This window comes from Typopeltis vanoorti, chromosome 10, assembly GCF_054136105.1.
Source record: "Typopeltis vanoorti isolate ZY-2024b chromosome 10, IOZ_Tvanoo_1.0, whole genome shotgun sequence".
NCBI classification, from domain to species: domain Eukaryota; kingdom Metazoa; phylum Arthropoda; class Arachnida; order Uropygi; family Thelyphonidae; genus Typopeltis; species Typopeltis vanoorti.
In genome coordinates, this window is record NC_143558.1 from 64384775 (window position 1) to 64402918 (window position 18144).

Consider the following 18144-nt stretch of genomic DNA (forward strand, 5'->3'; position numbering starts at 1 on the left):
TCTAAATGGTTTTGGTGTCTAGAGAGTTTTGTTTACCAAACATGCTGAAGTGCAAATTCAGGGAAACTTAAGCAATTAGGGTGGAAGCAAGCAAGTTTGTGGGAAGGCACAAGAAGCGAGTGAGTGTGAGAGAATGACAAAAGTGAGGAATCTAGTCTCTCAAGCAAAAACATTGAATAGCATAGCCAATGCAGAAAGTAAAGGGACGCTGCAGTTTCTATATGCTAATGCCAGAAGTATCTGGAACAAGGAGTGTTTGGCATTGGTTAGTGCAACCTTGCCAAAAGTTATAGGCATGAGATTTGGCTAACAGCAGATCATGTAGTTACAGGGATAGTATTTTCCAGAAAGATAAAGAATATAGGATGGGAGAAGGGGGGGGGGGGCGGTACTGCCGATGATAGCAGATGAATAGGAGATAGGTGGGGTGGTTGTTCATTTGAAGCAATCTGGGGTGAGATTAAGGCCAATAAGATAAAATATACAGTTGGTTGTTCTATAGGCCAGGGAGTTCCACAGATAATATGGAAGACACCAAATTAGTACAATGAGTACAGGTCGTGATTATTATGGGAGACTTCAACCATGGAGATATAGACTGGAAGGAAGAAAGATCACATGGCAGGAAGGATATAGAAATTATGCATCTACTAAGAGATAATTAGTTAAGGCAGAATGTGAAGGAGGGGACTAGGGGTGGGAGAGTACTGGACCTGCTCACAGGATCAGAAGAGATATCCAAAACCAAGGTGACCACAGTGACTTTAAATCTTAAATCTGTGCCATGCCATAAAACACTGCAGGGTATGGATGTTAGTATTGCATGGGATATAAAAGGTCATCTAGAGCAGTGCTTCCCAAACTTATGGATGTAAAGGCCCCCTTGGAAAAATTAAAATATTTCATGGCCCCCATCGAAAAAAAAATCGTAATACAGACATATTATTATAATATTTATTGTATTTATATTCAATACAAAACATACACAGCAAATATTGCAAAAATCAAATGCAAATATTACATTTTTAGCATCTTACATAGCACACACTTAGTCTTAAACATTTTAAATTTGTTTACATTATTTCATGCCCCCCCCCCCTCAACAAAACTCACGGTCCCCAAGGGGGTCGTGGCCCACAGTTTGGGAAGCACTGATCTAGAGGATGCAATATTAAATTGTATACCTAAAGTAAGAAGGGCTAATCAACTAGGAGTTAGATGGATGAGTAATATCATTAAGCATGAGCTGCAGAAGAAAAAATGCTGTATATAAAGGGAAAGGTGACTAGTAAACTCATGAACAGTTCAAAGCTCAGGCAAGTAAGGTGACCAGCATGGCAAGGAAAGCAAAATCAGATTATGAAAAGAATCTAGCCAAGCAGGTCCAAGGAAATTCCTAAGAGTTCTTTCGTTATGTGGCAAGTAAGAGGAAGAATGACTGTGGAAGATTGAGTGAATGAGCGATGATCATTCACTCAATGATCATCACTCATTCACTGAAGCAGATAAAACAATCAAGTCACTGAGTGACTACATTGCAAGGGTATATCATCCTAGTGAGGTTACTGCTTTAACATATGTGACAGACACTAACATAGGACCAGAGGTGGATGAATTGTAGGTTCTAAGGATGTTGCAGAATCTCAATGTAAATACAGCTGTGGGATTAGATGGAATATCAGCTTGGGTTTTGTGAAAATGTGCAAGGAACCAGCAATGCCTCTGACTAGGCTCTTTAATTACATTTCAGCTCTGGTAGAGTTCCAAGGGAGTGGAAAGAGGGCAAAATAATTCCCTTGCATAATGGAGGTTCAAGACTGCATTAGCAAATTATAGACCAATAGGTATCTTAAGCATGGCAATAAAAAAACTAGAAAAAATGGTCAAAAAGAATTCAAGAATGGGCAGATAAAAATAAGATACTGTATGACGGTCAACACAGCTTTGTGAAGGGTCAGTAATGTGTCAGTAATTTGCTAAGTTTTTACAATAGGTAACAACTGAGTTGGATGAAGGAAATGGCTACGCGATGATTTTGCAAAGGCATTTGACAGAATACTGCATGGAACTCTGTTATGCAAATTAGAACAAATGAGGATGGACACTGCACTAGTTAAGTGGATAAGAGGGTGGCTGCTGTACAGATATCAAAAAAGTGGAATATGGAGGAGGAGAAGAATCAAGGCAAAAACAGGTAACTATTAGTATAATGTTCAGTGCTGGGACCATTGCTGTTTAATTTGTACATAAATGATATAGGAAATAACCTGAAAGGAAATATTCAGTTGTTTGCTGATGATGCAAAATTAGGTAGAGTAATAGTTAAGACAATGTGGAGAGCTTGTAGGATGATTTAAATAGGCTGTCAGTATGGGCAAAAGTTAATGGGTGTCAGTTTAATGTTGAGAAATGTAAAGTTATGCATTTTGGGATAAATACATTACAAGTTGTGTATCACATTGATGGCACTGTACTCCAGGAAATAGATGAAGCTAGAGATTCAGGGGTGGTGGTAGACAGAGAGTTCAAGTTCAGAGGACATACTGCTAAGGTACCCTATAAGAATACTTGGGTATCGAAGGACAGATTAACAAGTAGAGATAAGGAAGTTGTTATTCTTCTATATAAGGCTTTCATAAGCCCGCATCTGGATCACTGTGCTCAAGTCTGGTCCCCTGGGTTTCTTAGGAATGAGGAAGCAGTGAAGAAGATTTAGAGGTGAGTAGACGGTGGAATGTTCCCTATGAGAAAAGATTGAGAACGTGTGGATTGAAGAAGTTGGTTGATAGGAGAAAAAAAGCAGATATAATAGAAACATGTAAGTTGCTTAAAAGGTTTTATAGGATGGATGCAGGGGAAATGGTTCAGCACTTGGCTAGAGGGACCAGAACAATGGGTCATCCCTGGAAGTTGAATAAACGTGTGGTTAGTAGGGATGCGAGGACTAGATTTTTTGCTTGGAGAGTTGTGTATGAGTGGAATGGGTTACCAGAGTCAGTTGAAAGTGTTTTGTCTGTTAATGGGTTCAAGGAGTGGTATGATAGATTGGATCTCCCACAATGAGTCTTTGGATTCTGTGGAGGAGCCCGTATCATAATAATAATATGTATCTTCATTGGAAAAAAGTGGCCAATGGATTTGTATGTAGTCCTTATTTCTCGTGCTTTAATAGTCCAACTACCTTCAGAAAACTATTTGTGAAAGGCATGAAAAGTAAAGAGGCAAGCTTACCTGTATAATCTGATTGGTTTAAAACCACAGTGGCATTCCCTTATCTGCTTTAGTAATTACTATTTTTCTGTTGTTTTTCATTTCTTGCAGAGCTTTGAATTCTTCTTTTGAGAGGTTGCTTTTTTGGTGGTTTGACTTGGGTAAGAACAGTGGCTACATCCAGTCTGATATTGTTGGTAATATGGTTGGGAAGGCTACAGATACCTTGTTCTACCTGTATCATTATACCTCCTGCATGGTCTTTTTAGGTTCTATAGCAAAGTTATGGCCATGTGCAAGTGTGCTGATTGCTTCAGGATAAGGGATGACAAGTTTATTACAGTGTTGAGAGCTAGTAGAGGTTTGGAAGCCGAGTTCCTTTTTAAATTTGCAAATTTTTTAAGCTTCAGGCTGAAGCCAGTATAGAAAACCCTCTCACTCCAACACACTGACATAATGGTCAGTTCTGATGTCTCCTCCTTATTCACCAATGTCCCACTCAAAGATAACTTAAACCTCATCCAAGCCAAATTTCCTCCCAATATCTCAGCCGTATTTCAGTTTAGGCTATTTCGTATGCCATGGAAAATTCTACAAACATAAACAGAACAGCCATGTGTTCTCCACTCCTGGCCAACTTCTTTATGGAGACCCTTGAAGAAAAAGCCTTAAACTCTGCCCACATAAACCCACTGTCTGGCTATGCTAGGTGAATGATCGGTTTGCCATTTGGCCTGGATACATTCCACAATTTCTCAACACACTTAAACAATCATCACCCCCCAGGATCCAGTTTACTTTGGAAAAGGAAAACAACAGTTTCCCTTTCCTAGACACTGATTATATGCCAAGTCTGATGGATCACTGGCTTTCTGTTTATAGAAAACCCACACACACACACAAACACATGCAGATACGTTCACCAGTAATCACCCCCCCCCCAACAATATATGGGATTATAAAAACCCTATATAACAGGGCAAAATTAATCAGTTCAGATAACAATGCCCTAACTACTGAACTTAACAATATCCTTAACACCTTCTTAGCCAAAGGCTGCAATCCAGAAAAAATATTAAAACCAGTTAACCACAAACCCCTCTCCCCCTTCATAGCAGAGATTACTCTAAATCTATTGCCATTCCATATATCTGGGGTACATCAAAAAAATAAAAAATAAAAATAAAAAAATACTAAGAAAATATGACCTCACAACGTTATACACAACCACATAAGAAATTGGCATCTCTTATCTCCACCAAAGACCAGCCACTTCCCCCTAGACCTACCTGGAGTATACCAGGTCCCTTGCAGTTGCAAACTGTCCTACTATGCCCATATAGACAGGACAGGCAATATCAAGATATTCAAACAGAAAGACTACATCCAGTTCACCGATACAACACACTCAGGGCTTGCTGACCATGCATTGGACACCCACCACAGAATAAGCTGGAAGAAGACCACTTTATTACACCACAGCAAGTACAAGTACAAAAGATTATTCCTTGAATCAGTCTCAGCTCTGAAAAACTTTGCAAACCTTAACAAATTTAGTTGCATGAGACTGCCCCAAATTTGGGAAGTTTACATTCTAAGATTGTCAAGCCCAATGGCCAAGACAACCCAATTTAGCCTGCTAAGGGCACCTTTTAGGACTGACTTCAGTTGCCTTGTCTTTTTAAGCCTCATTTGCTTGGTGGTGCCTGCATACACATATCACTGTTTTGTGATCCCTGAAGATAGAAGAATAGGTAATTATTAATTAAAGTTTTTATAATTAATAATTATATAACACAAAAGAAGACAACTTCAATGGTAAGGACATGTCAAGAGAATGGCATCAAAAAGACTACCCAATCTTGCTCTGTATGCAAGAATAAAAGAAAAAAGAAAAAAAAGGAAGACCAAGAACTAAATGGATAACAACAATAAAGGTCAACTCTGGATTACAAACATATAGACAGCTCACTAGCCACGCAAGAAACCGAGACTCCTGGAGGTTGTTGTAGAAACATGAAAGACTCAACCTCTCCCTGATGGAAGAGGACAATAAGTAAGTAATAATTTAGTCTATGTTGTCATTTCCTAAAAAATTAGAGGTATCAAAAGATTATTCCTGACACATGTATCAGTGAAACTTTACTAAAAATATATCAAAATATTGACTGACAGCAAAAAAGGTCACTGGAAATAAAATACACTATTTATTTACACAATTTTTATGAGCAACCTGAAAGTGATGTGTGATAAATATAGAGAAAATAAGTGCTCTAGAAATGTTTGCACAATTGAAAAACATTAAGAGAAATAAAGTCAAATATGGTAAACAATTGCTGGACACTAATCAGAGAGAGAAACCAGACTGCAAACAGAGAAATCGATTTTTGACCTTGAAATTTTTAAGTTTGAGGCTAACATGCATTCTCTAATAATAAACACTTCATATGTATTGATTTATGTAATTCTCAAACTTGCAGATTATAAAAAAAATTTAAGCTCATATTTGGATTTAGTATTTAAAAATAGATATACAATATCCTATACCTTTCAAGTAAAAAAATTTGTAAATTATGTGGCCAAATAGCAGGTTTGGTTAGTGTTAAGGTAATTAAAAGACACAAGGCCAGTTTGTTTCTTTGAGGGAAGCAAAATTAAAATTTCCCAGAGAAAATACTTTTTGACCTCCAGCTGAGACTAGCTAGCTAATTTGGTTAGGCTCAACAGTTTGATCCCTGGAAAGATTTACTATCCCAGGGATCAAAAACCTATTGGTAATTCTGCCATTTTAATGGCAGAATTACCAATAGGTTTTTGATCCACACTTATAGTAGATGATAGAAGCCATTTTGGCTTCTATCATCTACTATAAGTGTGGATTTTTTCCCTTCTATATATATTTTTTTAATTTCTTTCAAGATCAACAAAGATTTGCAATCTGAAAAAAGAAAGAAAGAAACTGTAGGACAAGTATATCCTTCTCACATGCACATTTTCATAAAATTTGAGAATTTGTAAAAAAAAAATATTTTTTTTTTTTTTTTTTTTTTTTATAACTACCTTCCTTTGGTAGCATTCTTTATGTGAAGACCCACTAAAGGAAAATTTCAATTGCAAACAAATGCTTTAAGAAAAAATTATATTGAAAACAATAAAAAATAAGTAGCTCTAATATTTAAGGCTTCCATCTTAAAAAGTCCTATTAAGTACCAATAGTGATGATAAACCCAATTTAGCAACATCTGTAACCAGCAGAAATGCACAACAAACATTATAACAAAGTAAATATGCTATTAACAAACTATAGAAAAATCTCCATATCAGGAATGCTGATTCTGAATCAATGTTGATAACAAGAAATGCAAAAATTCATTACAGCAAACTCCAGCTAATCAAAATCCACACCTGGAAATTTGCTGCTGCAGGTGCATTTTAAACTTAATCTAACCATTACACCCACTGTGAAGAAATTTGTTACCATGACAATAGATGTGAAAGAAGGTCACCACTCCTTAAGGTTAGAGTAGAGAGAGCAAGCCAAATGATGTTTGCAGTGAATGGCTGCTGAAAAGCAATGGCTTAAAATATGGTTTCAAACACTGATTGAGCAAGCTGTTCACCACTGAAAGGAAATTCAAATTATTATGAAGGTTAAATATCAGACTGATATGACAAAATAACACAAAAGATTCTTAACACGATTGATCAAATTCCAGACATATTCCTTCAAGGGGATATAAGATACTATGATAGTACTTTATGATTAAGTTTACATCATTATTAACTTCCAATCACCACAATTTCCTTCAAATTAGTCTTATTTGTGAGGAATCCAATACTGTCAGATCTTATATTTGGTGATACTCTTACTGTTACATAATATCCACAAGTTTGTTGGAATGCAGGTGGAGATAGAACTCAATGAAATGCTGATGTTAGTGAATTAACAATAATTGGTAAATGATTAACAATTTACCAGATTTTAAGGTATTGGAATTAAATGTCCATAGTCTTGCTCTACAATAGTTGTGCTGGGTCTAATCTGATCTTTATGCAACTTTAATTTATGAAAAGAAGGGAAATTCTCTGACTAAGCCTTCCTATATCAGAAGTTCCAACCAAACTTTTGTAAATTTTATTCAAACAGTAAGAGCTAAGCAACAAAATTTGATACACAGGTTCTTATTACCATAATTTAGAATAATGTAAGTATTGATTGAGCCTTCTACCTTTGATATTCCCACAGCATTCTTATACGATATTTCTGCAACTAGAAGTTATCTCTGTGTGTGTGTCTGCAGATGGCGTTGCTATTGCTACACAGACAAAGGTCTTTCACCACTGATGAGATACTCACTCCCACATATGGTGTTTAAAACCTAATACGTGCTGAGTCTGACCTATTTATGTGTAACATGGGTATTTATGCTAACCTCACTAGCAAACTAGCCAACGAGTAGTAATATAACTTTTCCATGAACAACAATGTTATTCTTTGTGCATTGTTTGGCAGAATACTATGCATTAGGGTGAGGTGCAGGAATGTTAATATTTTTGATTCTCATGTTATTCAGTTTAATATTCAGCAGGTGAGATCATCAATGAAATGTTAAGGAGCATGCCAAATGACTTGGCCACTATTTAATCTCCTAAATTATGCTGAAAAGTTGCAGTTAATAAAAAATACAAGACAATCAACAAGCATATACCCACATTACATGCTTCAGAGCCTACTCCACTTCCTATGCATGATAAGCTTAAGGAAACCAAAGCTGCAAAAACAATTCTTGGAATGTAAACACCCAGCAGAGACGTGAAGACCTTTTGTCATCATGCTGGGTATGTAAATTTCTTGTTACAGATGCCATTGAAAAGGCATACAGCTTTGAACTTGACAGAAAATTCTATTCTGAAATGCTCTTTAGAACAGCCCATGAAGATATGCTCATCTATATAAATGGAACATGGCTTCAAATCAAGTTAATCAGTCTCAAATGGAGGTCGCAGAGTTATTTTTTCTCCCAGAAAAGTTGGATTGTTCATCCTGCAAAATATGCAAATCGGCCAGAGAACACACACAATTTACAGACTAAATTATATAGTGGCTAAGTCACTGTGCAAGATATGAGGATCTCACTACATATAATCCTATAGTATACCATTGAGTTAGGAACTTCATGGTGAATGACCTTCTTAAGAGGAGATGACACTCTATGGATGTAGTACGGCAGGACAGAATAAGGATATTACTTGAATGAAATAATAAAGGAATAACTTAAGTAAAAAATAATGCAAAAATCTCAAAATTTTACACAGCACATTACCAACAGTAAAATCAAGGAACCTTACATCTCTGTCGCCTTATGAAGTCCATAATTTTGTGTTCTCCTTCACCTGGAACATTAGCATCAGAGAGTATTACTTCAATGTTTTTCCATCCTGGATCATTATTTAGTCTATCATGAATGTAGTAATGAAGACATTTTGCTAAACGAGCCATAAAGGGAGTTCCCTATAAGAAATAAAGTTAATATTTTCAGAGAGCAAAAGTCAAAATTAATTTTTAGATGAACACATACAAGCAAAGCAAAAGGATGTCTAAAAACTAATGACTGACATTCAGCAAATATGCAGTACAAACAAGTACTGTTCCAATGTGTATGCTACTTATTTGACTCATGAAACCTAATTTTAAATAGCAGCAGAGATATTAAAATGAACAGGCATTTTGAATAATTCATGAGAGATGCACTAGTTTCACTTGAAACATGCATTTAAGAGGGTGTTCAAAGAGTTCTACAGAATGGTGGTACCTATGTAAAATTCTGACAAATGTGTTAAAAGTTATACTGACTTTTGTGAAATACTGATCTGATTTTGAATAATACACTCTGTTTTGCCTTACCTCAAGGGCTCACTTTAGTGAGTACGGGCATGGCAAACCCAAGGTACCAGATGCTGGACCATGCCTTACTTCATGTATTATACATCTGTTATATTATTCTGTAGACTGGTCCCTCCCCTTCTTTCTTTGCTTCTTTCTCCTTCCCCCTGATTAGAGTATTTGAGGGCTAGGAGGTGAATCTTTCCTATCTTGCTAAGTCATTTTGTCTCATGCAGCCACCGAAGGAGGCAAGCTAGCCTCAATAGGTGCCGGTCCCAAGCCCGGATAAATGGCGAGGGTTGAGGCCAGGAAGGGCATCCAGTCGTAAAACTTCACTGCCAGTTCTAGCTATGATATGAGTCAAAGAGAAAATGATATAAGGGCTAGGGCGTACCCCTTAAGCGACACGCAGCCACATCACCCTACAGCTGCGAGAAGTGGACAAGGGCTACCGCATCAAGGGCAGGTGCGGTTAAAGAAGCTAGCCCAGCAGGTGGAGAGGATGTTGCGAGTGGGAACACTGAATGTTGGAAGCATGACTGGAAGGGGAAGAGAGGTGGCAGACATGATGAGGAAGAGGAAGTTGAACATTTTGTGTGTGCAGGAGACAAGGTGGAAGGGGGAAAAGGTAAAGGAACTGGGATATGGATATAAATTGTTCTACTCTGGAGTGAATAACAAGGGAAGAAATGGTGTAGGAATTGTGGTGTGTGGCAGAATGAAGGGTGAAGTACTGGAAGCGGGTAGAAGGAACGACAGGATCATGCGAATGAAATTGGGTCTTGGAGAAGAGCAGATGGTCGTATTATGTGTATATACATGCAAGTTGGCTGTACAGCAGAGGAGAAAGATGAGTTCTGGAACGTGTTAGATGAAGAAATGAGGTAACTGGAAGAAAACAAGTTGGTGATTGTCAGAGGAGACTTGAACGGACACATAGGGAGACAGAATAGAGACTGTGAAAGGATGCATGGTGGCCACAGAGTGGGAATGATGAACCAGGAAGGAGAGAGGGTTGTGGACTTTGCAGTAGCGTTTGATCTGGCAATTGTGAACTTGTTTTTCTACAAGAGGGAAGAACATTTGATAACATTTAGGAGTGGTAACAACAGTTCACAAATTGACTAAATTTTGACTAGAAGAAAACATCTTAAGGTTGTGACAAATTGTAAAGTAATTCCAACAGATCAAGTGGCACAGCAACACCGACTGCTGTGTGCAGACTTTAAAATAAGATCGAAGATAAGAACCTCTGAAAGCCATGGGATGAAGACAATTAAGTGGTTTCACTTAAAAGAAGAGAGTGTGAGGAATCGTTTTAGGGAGAGGGTGTTATAGAGAGGATTTCGGATGGACTGGAAAGTGTACAAGATTGGTGGAAACATAATTCAAAAGTAATCCTGAGCTGTGCAATCGAGGTGCTTGGTGAGACATCTGGTAAGATTAGAGAGCAGAAGGAGGGTTGGTAGCGGAATAATAATGTATAAGTGGCAGTGACAGCTAAGAGGAAGGCAAAGCAGAAGTGGGATGAGTCAAGAGTGGAAGAGGACAGAGAGGTGTACAGAGAGAGAAAGCAAGAAGCCAACAGAGTTGTGGCACAGGCGAAGGCCATGGCATATCAAGATCTGTATGGTCAATTAGAAACAAAGGAAGCACAGGGAAAAATTTACCAACTAGCGAAATGTAGAAATAAAGCAGCAAAGGACATCTTACATGTGAGGCAAATCAAAGACGCTGAAGGAAGAGTATTATGGAGGGATGTGGACATAAAAAACAGATGGAGAATATACTTTGAGGGCCTTTCGAATGAGGAAAATGCAAGGACTCACAGAGAAGATGGGCAGCCTTCTGAGGGGGATGGTGCAGAACATCAGTAGAGTGAAAGTGACGGAGGCTGAAGAAGATGAGGAATGGAAAATCGGTGGGCCCCCCCGACAGGATTCCAGTGGAGGCATGGAAGGCACTGGGAGAAAAGGGAATTGACCTGCTGTGGAAAGTTTGCCAACAGGAAAATATACCCGAGGAATGGAGGGAGAGTACTCTTGTCCCCATCTACAAGGGTAAAGAGGATGCACGAGACTGTAAAAATTACAGAGAAATAAAGTTGATGTCCCACACAATGAAAATCCTAGAAAGGGTTCTTTTAATGAAGATTGAGGAAGGAGGTGGAGATTGCAAAGGAACAATATGGCTTCATGTCTGGTAGATCAACAAGAGATGCTATTTTTGGGTTACGGCAGATGATGGAAAAGTTTCGAGAGAAACAACGGGAGCTACATCTGGCATTTATTAATCTGGAAAAAGCATATGATAGAGTGCCAAGGCAAGAACTCTGGAGGTGTCTGAGGGAGAAGAAGGTTCTGGAGAAATATGTCAGGTTGGTGCGGGGGATGTACAGAAATATGAAGACAAGTGTTCGGACCTGTCTAGGACAGACAGAAAGTTTTCAAGTAACAGTTGGCTTGCATTAAGGGTCAGCATTAAGTCCGTTTCCGTTTAATATTGTGATGGAGGTGGTGAGAGAAGATACGCCTTGAACAATGTATGCAGATGACATCTTGCTGTGTGCAGATTCAAGAGAAGAAGCGGGAACTAAACTGGAAAGATGGAGAAAAGTACTGGAAGAGAGGGGTATGAGACTGAGCAGAAGTAAGACAGAGTATATGTGTTGCACAGTGGGCAGCGGCCAGGTGACAGATCTGGAGCTGGAAGGAAATGTCATCAGGAAGGTGAGGGACTTTAGATACTTAGGTTCAACAGTGGAAGAAGATGGAGGAGCTGAGAAGGAAGTGGGATCAGGATACAAGCGGGTTGGAGGAAGATGGCTGGAGTGTTATGCGATAAGAGGGTGCCGATCAATCTGAAAGGCAAAATCTATAGGACGGTAGTGAGGCCAGCTATGACGTATGCTATAGAAACTGTGGCCCTGAGGAAAAATAACATCAGCAAGATGGAAGTAGCAGAGATGAGAATGCTTGGGTGGATGTGCAGTGTGACCAGAAAGGATCGTCTGAGAAATGACTATGTGAGGGGAACAGTGACAGTTACGAACTTAGGAGCGAAGATACAGGAGGCAAGGTTGAGATGGTTTGGTCATGTGATGAGGAGGGAAGACGAATATGTGGGAAGAAGGGTCATGCAGATGGATGTGCAAGGAAGGAGGAAGCATGGGTGGCCAAAGAAGAGATGGAGGGAACTGGTAGAAGAGGACTTGAGGATGAAGAACTTGGATGTGGTGACAGCCCAAGGCAGGAGGATGTGAAGGAGACTCATCATCAACAGTGACCCCACTTAAGTGGGAGAAGCTGTAGAAGAAGAAGAAAACTCTGTTTTGCCTAATTTTACCTAATTAATTTTACTTTATTATTTACATAATTATTAGTTTGAATGTTGCCAAACGTTTACAAAAAAAAGAAAAAACTAACTGAAACAAAAACTGAACCAAGTGGACACTGACAGCCTGTGTCCACTTGGCTCAGTTTTATCAAAGGAGTAGATAGCATAATTGCTCTCTGACCAACAATAGGCTTTCTTATATAATGAAACCTGTGAAGTATCCACAACTACAAAATAACATATACAATAGTAAATAACTTTTTAATTATGTAAATATTTTGTCTTATGTATCATCAGACATCATCAATACAATTATCAAACAACAATAGGAAATGAATTTGAAAAACAGTAGTGCATATGATTAAATTGGAATCTGCCTATATATACAGTTGTGTGTTCGTGGATTAAACCTGATGGGCTGAAATTAAAACTAATTAAATTAACTTAAAATATAACAGATGAATTTATTTAATACAATTGAGGATAACAATTTCCCAAACTTTTGGAGTAGTGAGACAGTCGTTACGATTAAGATTATGTCTATGAAGTAAGGCTTCAGCACTTTCTTCATATAAACATTCATGTTTGTACATGGAATCTACGTAGCAGCTTAGTTTTGCCATTGGATACTGTGGTTAGCGTTTTCCATTCCATGTTGTGCAAGGCCAGATTTGTGAAGCTTAATAAGATGGATGTGGTCTGATGTACAGAGATATGTTTATTGATAAATCTTCCTGTTTGTTTGGGTTATTATTGGATATATAATCCAATAATACCCCTCCCCTCCAAAAAAAAAAAAAAAAAATTAACCCCTCTCCTACAAATCAACCCAGACAAGAAGAAGCCCACAGGACTCCTATACCATATATTAAATGCATCTCTGAACATGTGGCAAAAATTATAAAAAATATCATTGATATTTTACATTTAGCCCTTTTACATCGGCCAAATCTGAATCAGAGCAATTTAAGAGATGATACAAAAATAGTTATTTTATCTTGTATCATCTCTTTAAGTTGTCTCATCTACTCATCTGGCATCTATCCAATAGTTACAAGAAAGCTGCTACTCAGCCTGCCTCAAAAAAACATGAAAAAAGTTAACCATCAAAAATAGTTTTTAATGATATTATTTATTAATATTAATTTCTAGCATGCTGCAACAGTTTTTTAATTGGTAAACTACTGATTGCTGTATGTACCTTGTATTCCCGTTTCTCTGATTTGCTTGTTTCTATGCACAGATGATGCTGTTATTTTCAGTACGAAATATCTGTACTTTTATTTCTTTAAAGTTAATTGCTGTGGTTATCATGTAATTTATTGTTTATAATAAAAGCTTATGCTCCACAAGTTATACTATCTTGTATCATCTCATCTACTCCACAAGTTATACTATCTTGTATCATCTCATCTACTCATCTGGCATCTATCCGATAGCTTACAAGAAAGCTGTTACTCAGCCTGTCCCTAAAGACATTTATGGACAGGCTGACATAAAGACATTTGAAGAAAAGCGTTAAAAAGGGTCACCTTCCATACAATACCACAATGGATGTTTCTATAGTGGCTTTCCTATTCAGATTACAAAAATGTATTCTGAAAATTCTGCAAACTAAAGAGAGTAAATATTAACACAAATATTATGTAAATAAATAAACAAATATAACCAAGTGGAAAAATTTCCAACAACTGCCTCTAATCCAGAGTACTTTAATAATAAGGTGTGACACCTTTTGGCTACTTGTATCTGGAAATACGAGTTCTGCATTACTTCAACCTTTGTATCACTTCTGGGTCTGGCTCCCGCTGATGAGACCTCAATATAGGTCGAAACTGGTCTGGGTAGTGACCCTTCCCATAATGCATAGCATTATACATACTCGTAAGGATATGTGTGTTACCAAGGCAAGTGATGTGAAGCATCAGCCTCTATATATGAGTTGCCCCAGTCCAGAAAATACTTCAGGCAAACTTTGTTTGCTTACACTTGGATAAAGGATTAAAACAAGCATATAATTTCTTGGTATCTTTAATTTAAACAAATATAATGTTCATATTAATCTGGGTCCTTTCGAAGATCACCAGTCTCCATCAAATTCCACATGGAATCATTTCAAGAAAAGCATTAAGTGCTGTAAAATTATTAACTGTGTTTAGATGTTATTTGGAAGAATATTTTTCTTTGTAGATTAATTAATAATGTAAATTTCTCTATAGAAGTCTCTAAAGAGAAATGTTCTCTTTAGTCTTCTAATCCCTTCGAGATCGCTTCTTAGAAGTCTCTAAGTAATTTAATTTTGTAACGATATGTGGTTTCATGTATGTTCATCTCAGTAAACTTTTGAGAAATCGATGACAAAGAAACATATGTATTATAGAAAACAAAAAATTTTACTGATATTCTGTTATTGAATTAATTCACTGTTTACTCTGTTCAGAATTTTTAAAGATACATTTATCTGTTATTTTGTGATAAAAATATGTATTATATCAGGGGTGGGGAACCTTTTTAGTATCAAGGGCGAAAATTGCTAACTTAAAAACTTTCGCAGGCGACTGGCAAATTTAACTCTTGTTGCAATATATATCTCAATAAGTAAATGTGCAACATTCTCATCTGATATGGTATCTTTTAATTGCAATTGTGTAGACATAATTATAATAATCAAGCAAAGGGTATATTTATTTTATTTTAACTGAGAACTTTATTAAAGCAATAATAGCATAATAAATATTTCACTATTAATGAAGCTTACCTTTAATCTTAAACTTTTTTAGTGAGAAGGCTGAAACTGCTTTTTTTTTTGTGAAAGCTTAGAAATATTATCCGCCCTTGATGAGACAGCTACTCATAGTTCATTGGCGAGATTTTCGTCAGTGAGTCTTGTACGAAGCCGATTTTTTGCCAGACTTAATTTTGAAAAAAATTGCTCACATTGATAAGTAGTAGAAAGCTGAGAAGCTATTTTCAAGGCATTATTTTTTAAAGAAGGGAATTTTTCTCAGAATCAATAGATTTGTAAAATTCCAGTAGGAAGATTACTATATTTTGATCTCAAAGTGTTATCACACTGCAAATCAATCAACTCTAATTGCAAGGAATCGGAAGCTTCCTCAAAATTTATATCAAAAGGTGTTTCAAATATTTTTAACTCAATTCTTTGATTTTTTATATCTTCAAATCTCCTTTGAAATTGATTCAAAACACTTTGACACTCATCAACATACTCACTTGTTGATTTTGGATTGTGTTCTCTTAATTTTGGAAAATGTGTAAAGCAGTTTTTTTTTCAGTTGGGTAATAAATAATTGAAGCATCGATTCAAAGCTCTTGATATGAGTGAACAAAAAGGTCATTAGTTGATTGGGCCTTGTAATTTCAAATTTAGGATATTCAAATGACTAATTATGTCATTTGAATAACCTAAATTATTCAAATGCTAGTTATGTCTACTAAAAATGCTAAATCACTTTGAAACTTTTCATCCTCCAATTCTTTAATGGGGGACACCTTTAATATCCAAGAAAATTTTCACTTCGTCTTTAGGTTCATAAAATCGCTTGAGCATTTGAGCTCTACTAAGCCACCTAACTTCATAATGGTACAATAAGTCCCCATATTCGGCTTCAAGATCTTGCAAAAATTCTTTGAATTCCCTGTTGTTCAACCCTTTACTTTTTATCAAATTAATAGCATTTGTTACTATATTCATGACCCTGTTCATCTTGAGTGACTTTGCATATAGATTTTCCATATGAATGAAGAAGTGGCACACCACACAATTAAAGTATTTGGGTTCGATTGATGTTTCTTAAATTCATTCTTAAGCAGAGCCACGAGCCCTTTTTCACGACCTACCATGGATGGAGCACCATCTGTAGCGAGACCACCACTCAGTTTTTCATACGGTAAATCGAAATCCTTTAATGCTGAATTGACCATTTCAAATAAATCTTCACCTTTAGTTGTCCGCTTCATTGATTTTAAAGCAAGAAATTCTTCTCACATATTGAAATCCGTAGTTATTCCTCATATAAATATAGCCATTTGTGCAGTATTTGACAGATCAGTAGTCTCATCGATGGCTAATGAGTAAAACACAAATTCTGCAGAATCTACTTTCAAAGAAGTTTGGATGTCATCAGTGATATCTTTAATATGGTCAGAAACAGTTCTTGATAGGCTAATATTTTTAAACAAACTCAGTTTTTCTGGACATAAAATCTCAACGGCAGTAAGGATGCAATCTTTCACAAACTCACCTTCATTATGGGTTTTAAGTTTTTTAGCAATTTTTTCACACAACGCATAACTAGCTTGAGTTACAGATGGTCTTTCCTGAATAAGCTTTTTAAAAAGAGATTGGCTTTTGATTATATTTTCTTTCAAAGTCGCTATCTTGTCTAAACATTCTGATCCTTTTAAATTTTCATATTTCTTATGCTTACTCAAATAACGTCGTTCAAGATTATATTTTTTTGTAAACTGCAACATGTTCGTTACAAATAAGACAAATGCACTTGTCATTAATTTCAATAAAGAAGTATAGTTCTGTTCCATTTTTAACAAAACAGAGCACATTCACCACTTCTTTTACGCTTTTCACTACAACTTGTCATTTAAAAAAATAAATCGAATAAAGTTGTCAACTGGTTAATTACAGGGCACTCACAGTACTGCATGAGAAAAACAAAGTTAAAAGTCAATATGTTTTGACATGCAGGAAAATGTCATGGTGGTAATTGGGAAGCAACCAATCAGAGTAAGTCTGAACTTTGCCAGAGAGAAATGCTCCTGATTTCTTTTTATTTTAATGGCTAGTCTCGATTTGATGGTTGCCAGACGTATGATGATCATATTTGATGTAATATAGTTATTTTTGATTTTGTATATTTAATTATTTAAATTTAAATGATTATAAAATTTTATTTACATGTACATCAGCAAAGGGGCAAATTGAGAGCAAGGGGTTCCCTACCTCCCTGTATTATATAATAACCACCACAGACATTCTGTTTGGCCTTTAGAAGGAAATGGGAATTGTCTTGAGTTGGACATAAAGGTTGGAAAGGGTGTAAAAACTATAGTGAATCATCAACAGAACCCTACAAAACACTACACATCTCTAACATTACAATAAAAAACTGATTTGATGGTCAGAACTTAATTAGTTGACAGACATGCTGAAATAAGAATATGTCATTAGTCACGATTCACAAAGCTAATTTCCTATTTAGAAATTCTCGAGTTCAGTGTTGTCAAGACAGAAGGAGGCTTTGTTTAGCTTACCTGAGTCGAAAGTCATCAAGAGGATTGTGACTGTCTGTGAAATGAAGCAGTGCTGCTGCTAAGAAGAAATATCCCTCTCCCTTTCTACGCTCATATGAGTACTTATACCGTTTCTTGCTGTATACACCTGCATGACACGTGACCATGATTTACATACTATGGCAATGTTTTTCACTAGTGGCACTACTATGCATTTCCAGCAAACATCATGAGGCAAAATTTATCAGCCCTGACAAACTTATGTTATTCATAATGTTTGTTTAGTGAAAGTGAAATCTTACATTCTTCTCCTTCAAGTTAGGACCAAGATGATATTTGAAGAAAGATGACAGAAACAGATGCAAGTATGGTGTAACAAAATAAATCAATCAGCTCATTTCTTATCATCAATTAATTAGACAGTAAGACAAGACAGAACAAAT

The 18144-nt window shown here is 36.6% G+C and overlaps 1 protein-coding gene across 1 annotated transcript in view; it reads right to left on the minus strand.

Moving 5' to 3' along the window:
* Rat1 (5'-3' exoribonuclease 2 Rat1) overlaps positions 1-18144 on the minus strand; it is a 365027-nt gene that overhangs the window by 268125 nt on the left and 78758 nt on the right. Inside the window, exon 6 of the mRNA XM_090399598.1 lies at positions 8560-8722. Coding sequence (XP_090255724.1) covers positions 8560-8722 — 163 coding nt within the window. The remainder of the gene's footprint in view (positions 1-8559; positions 8723-18144) is intronic.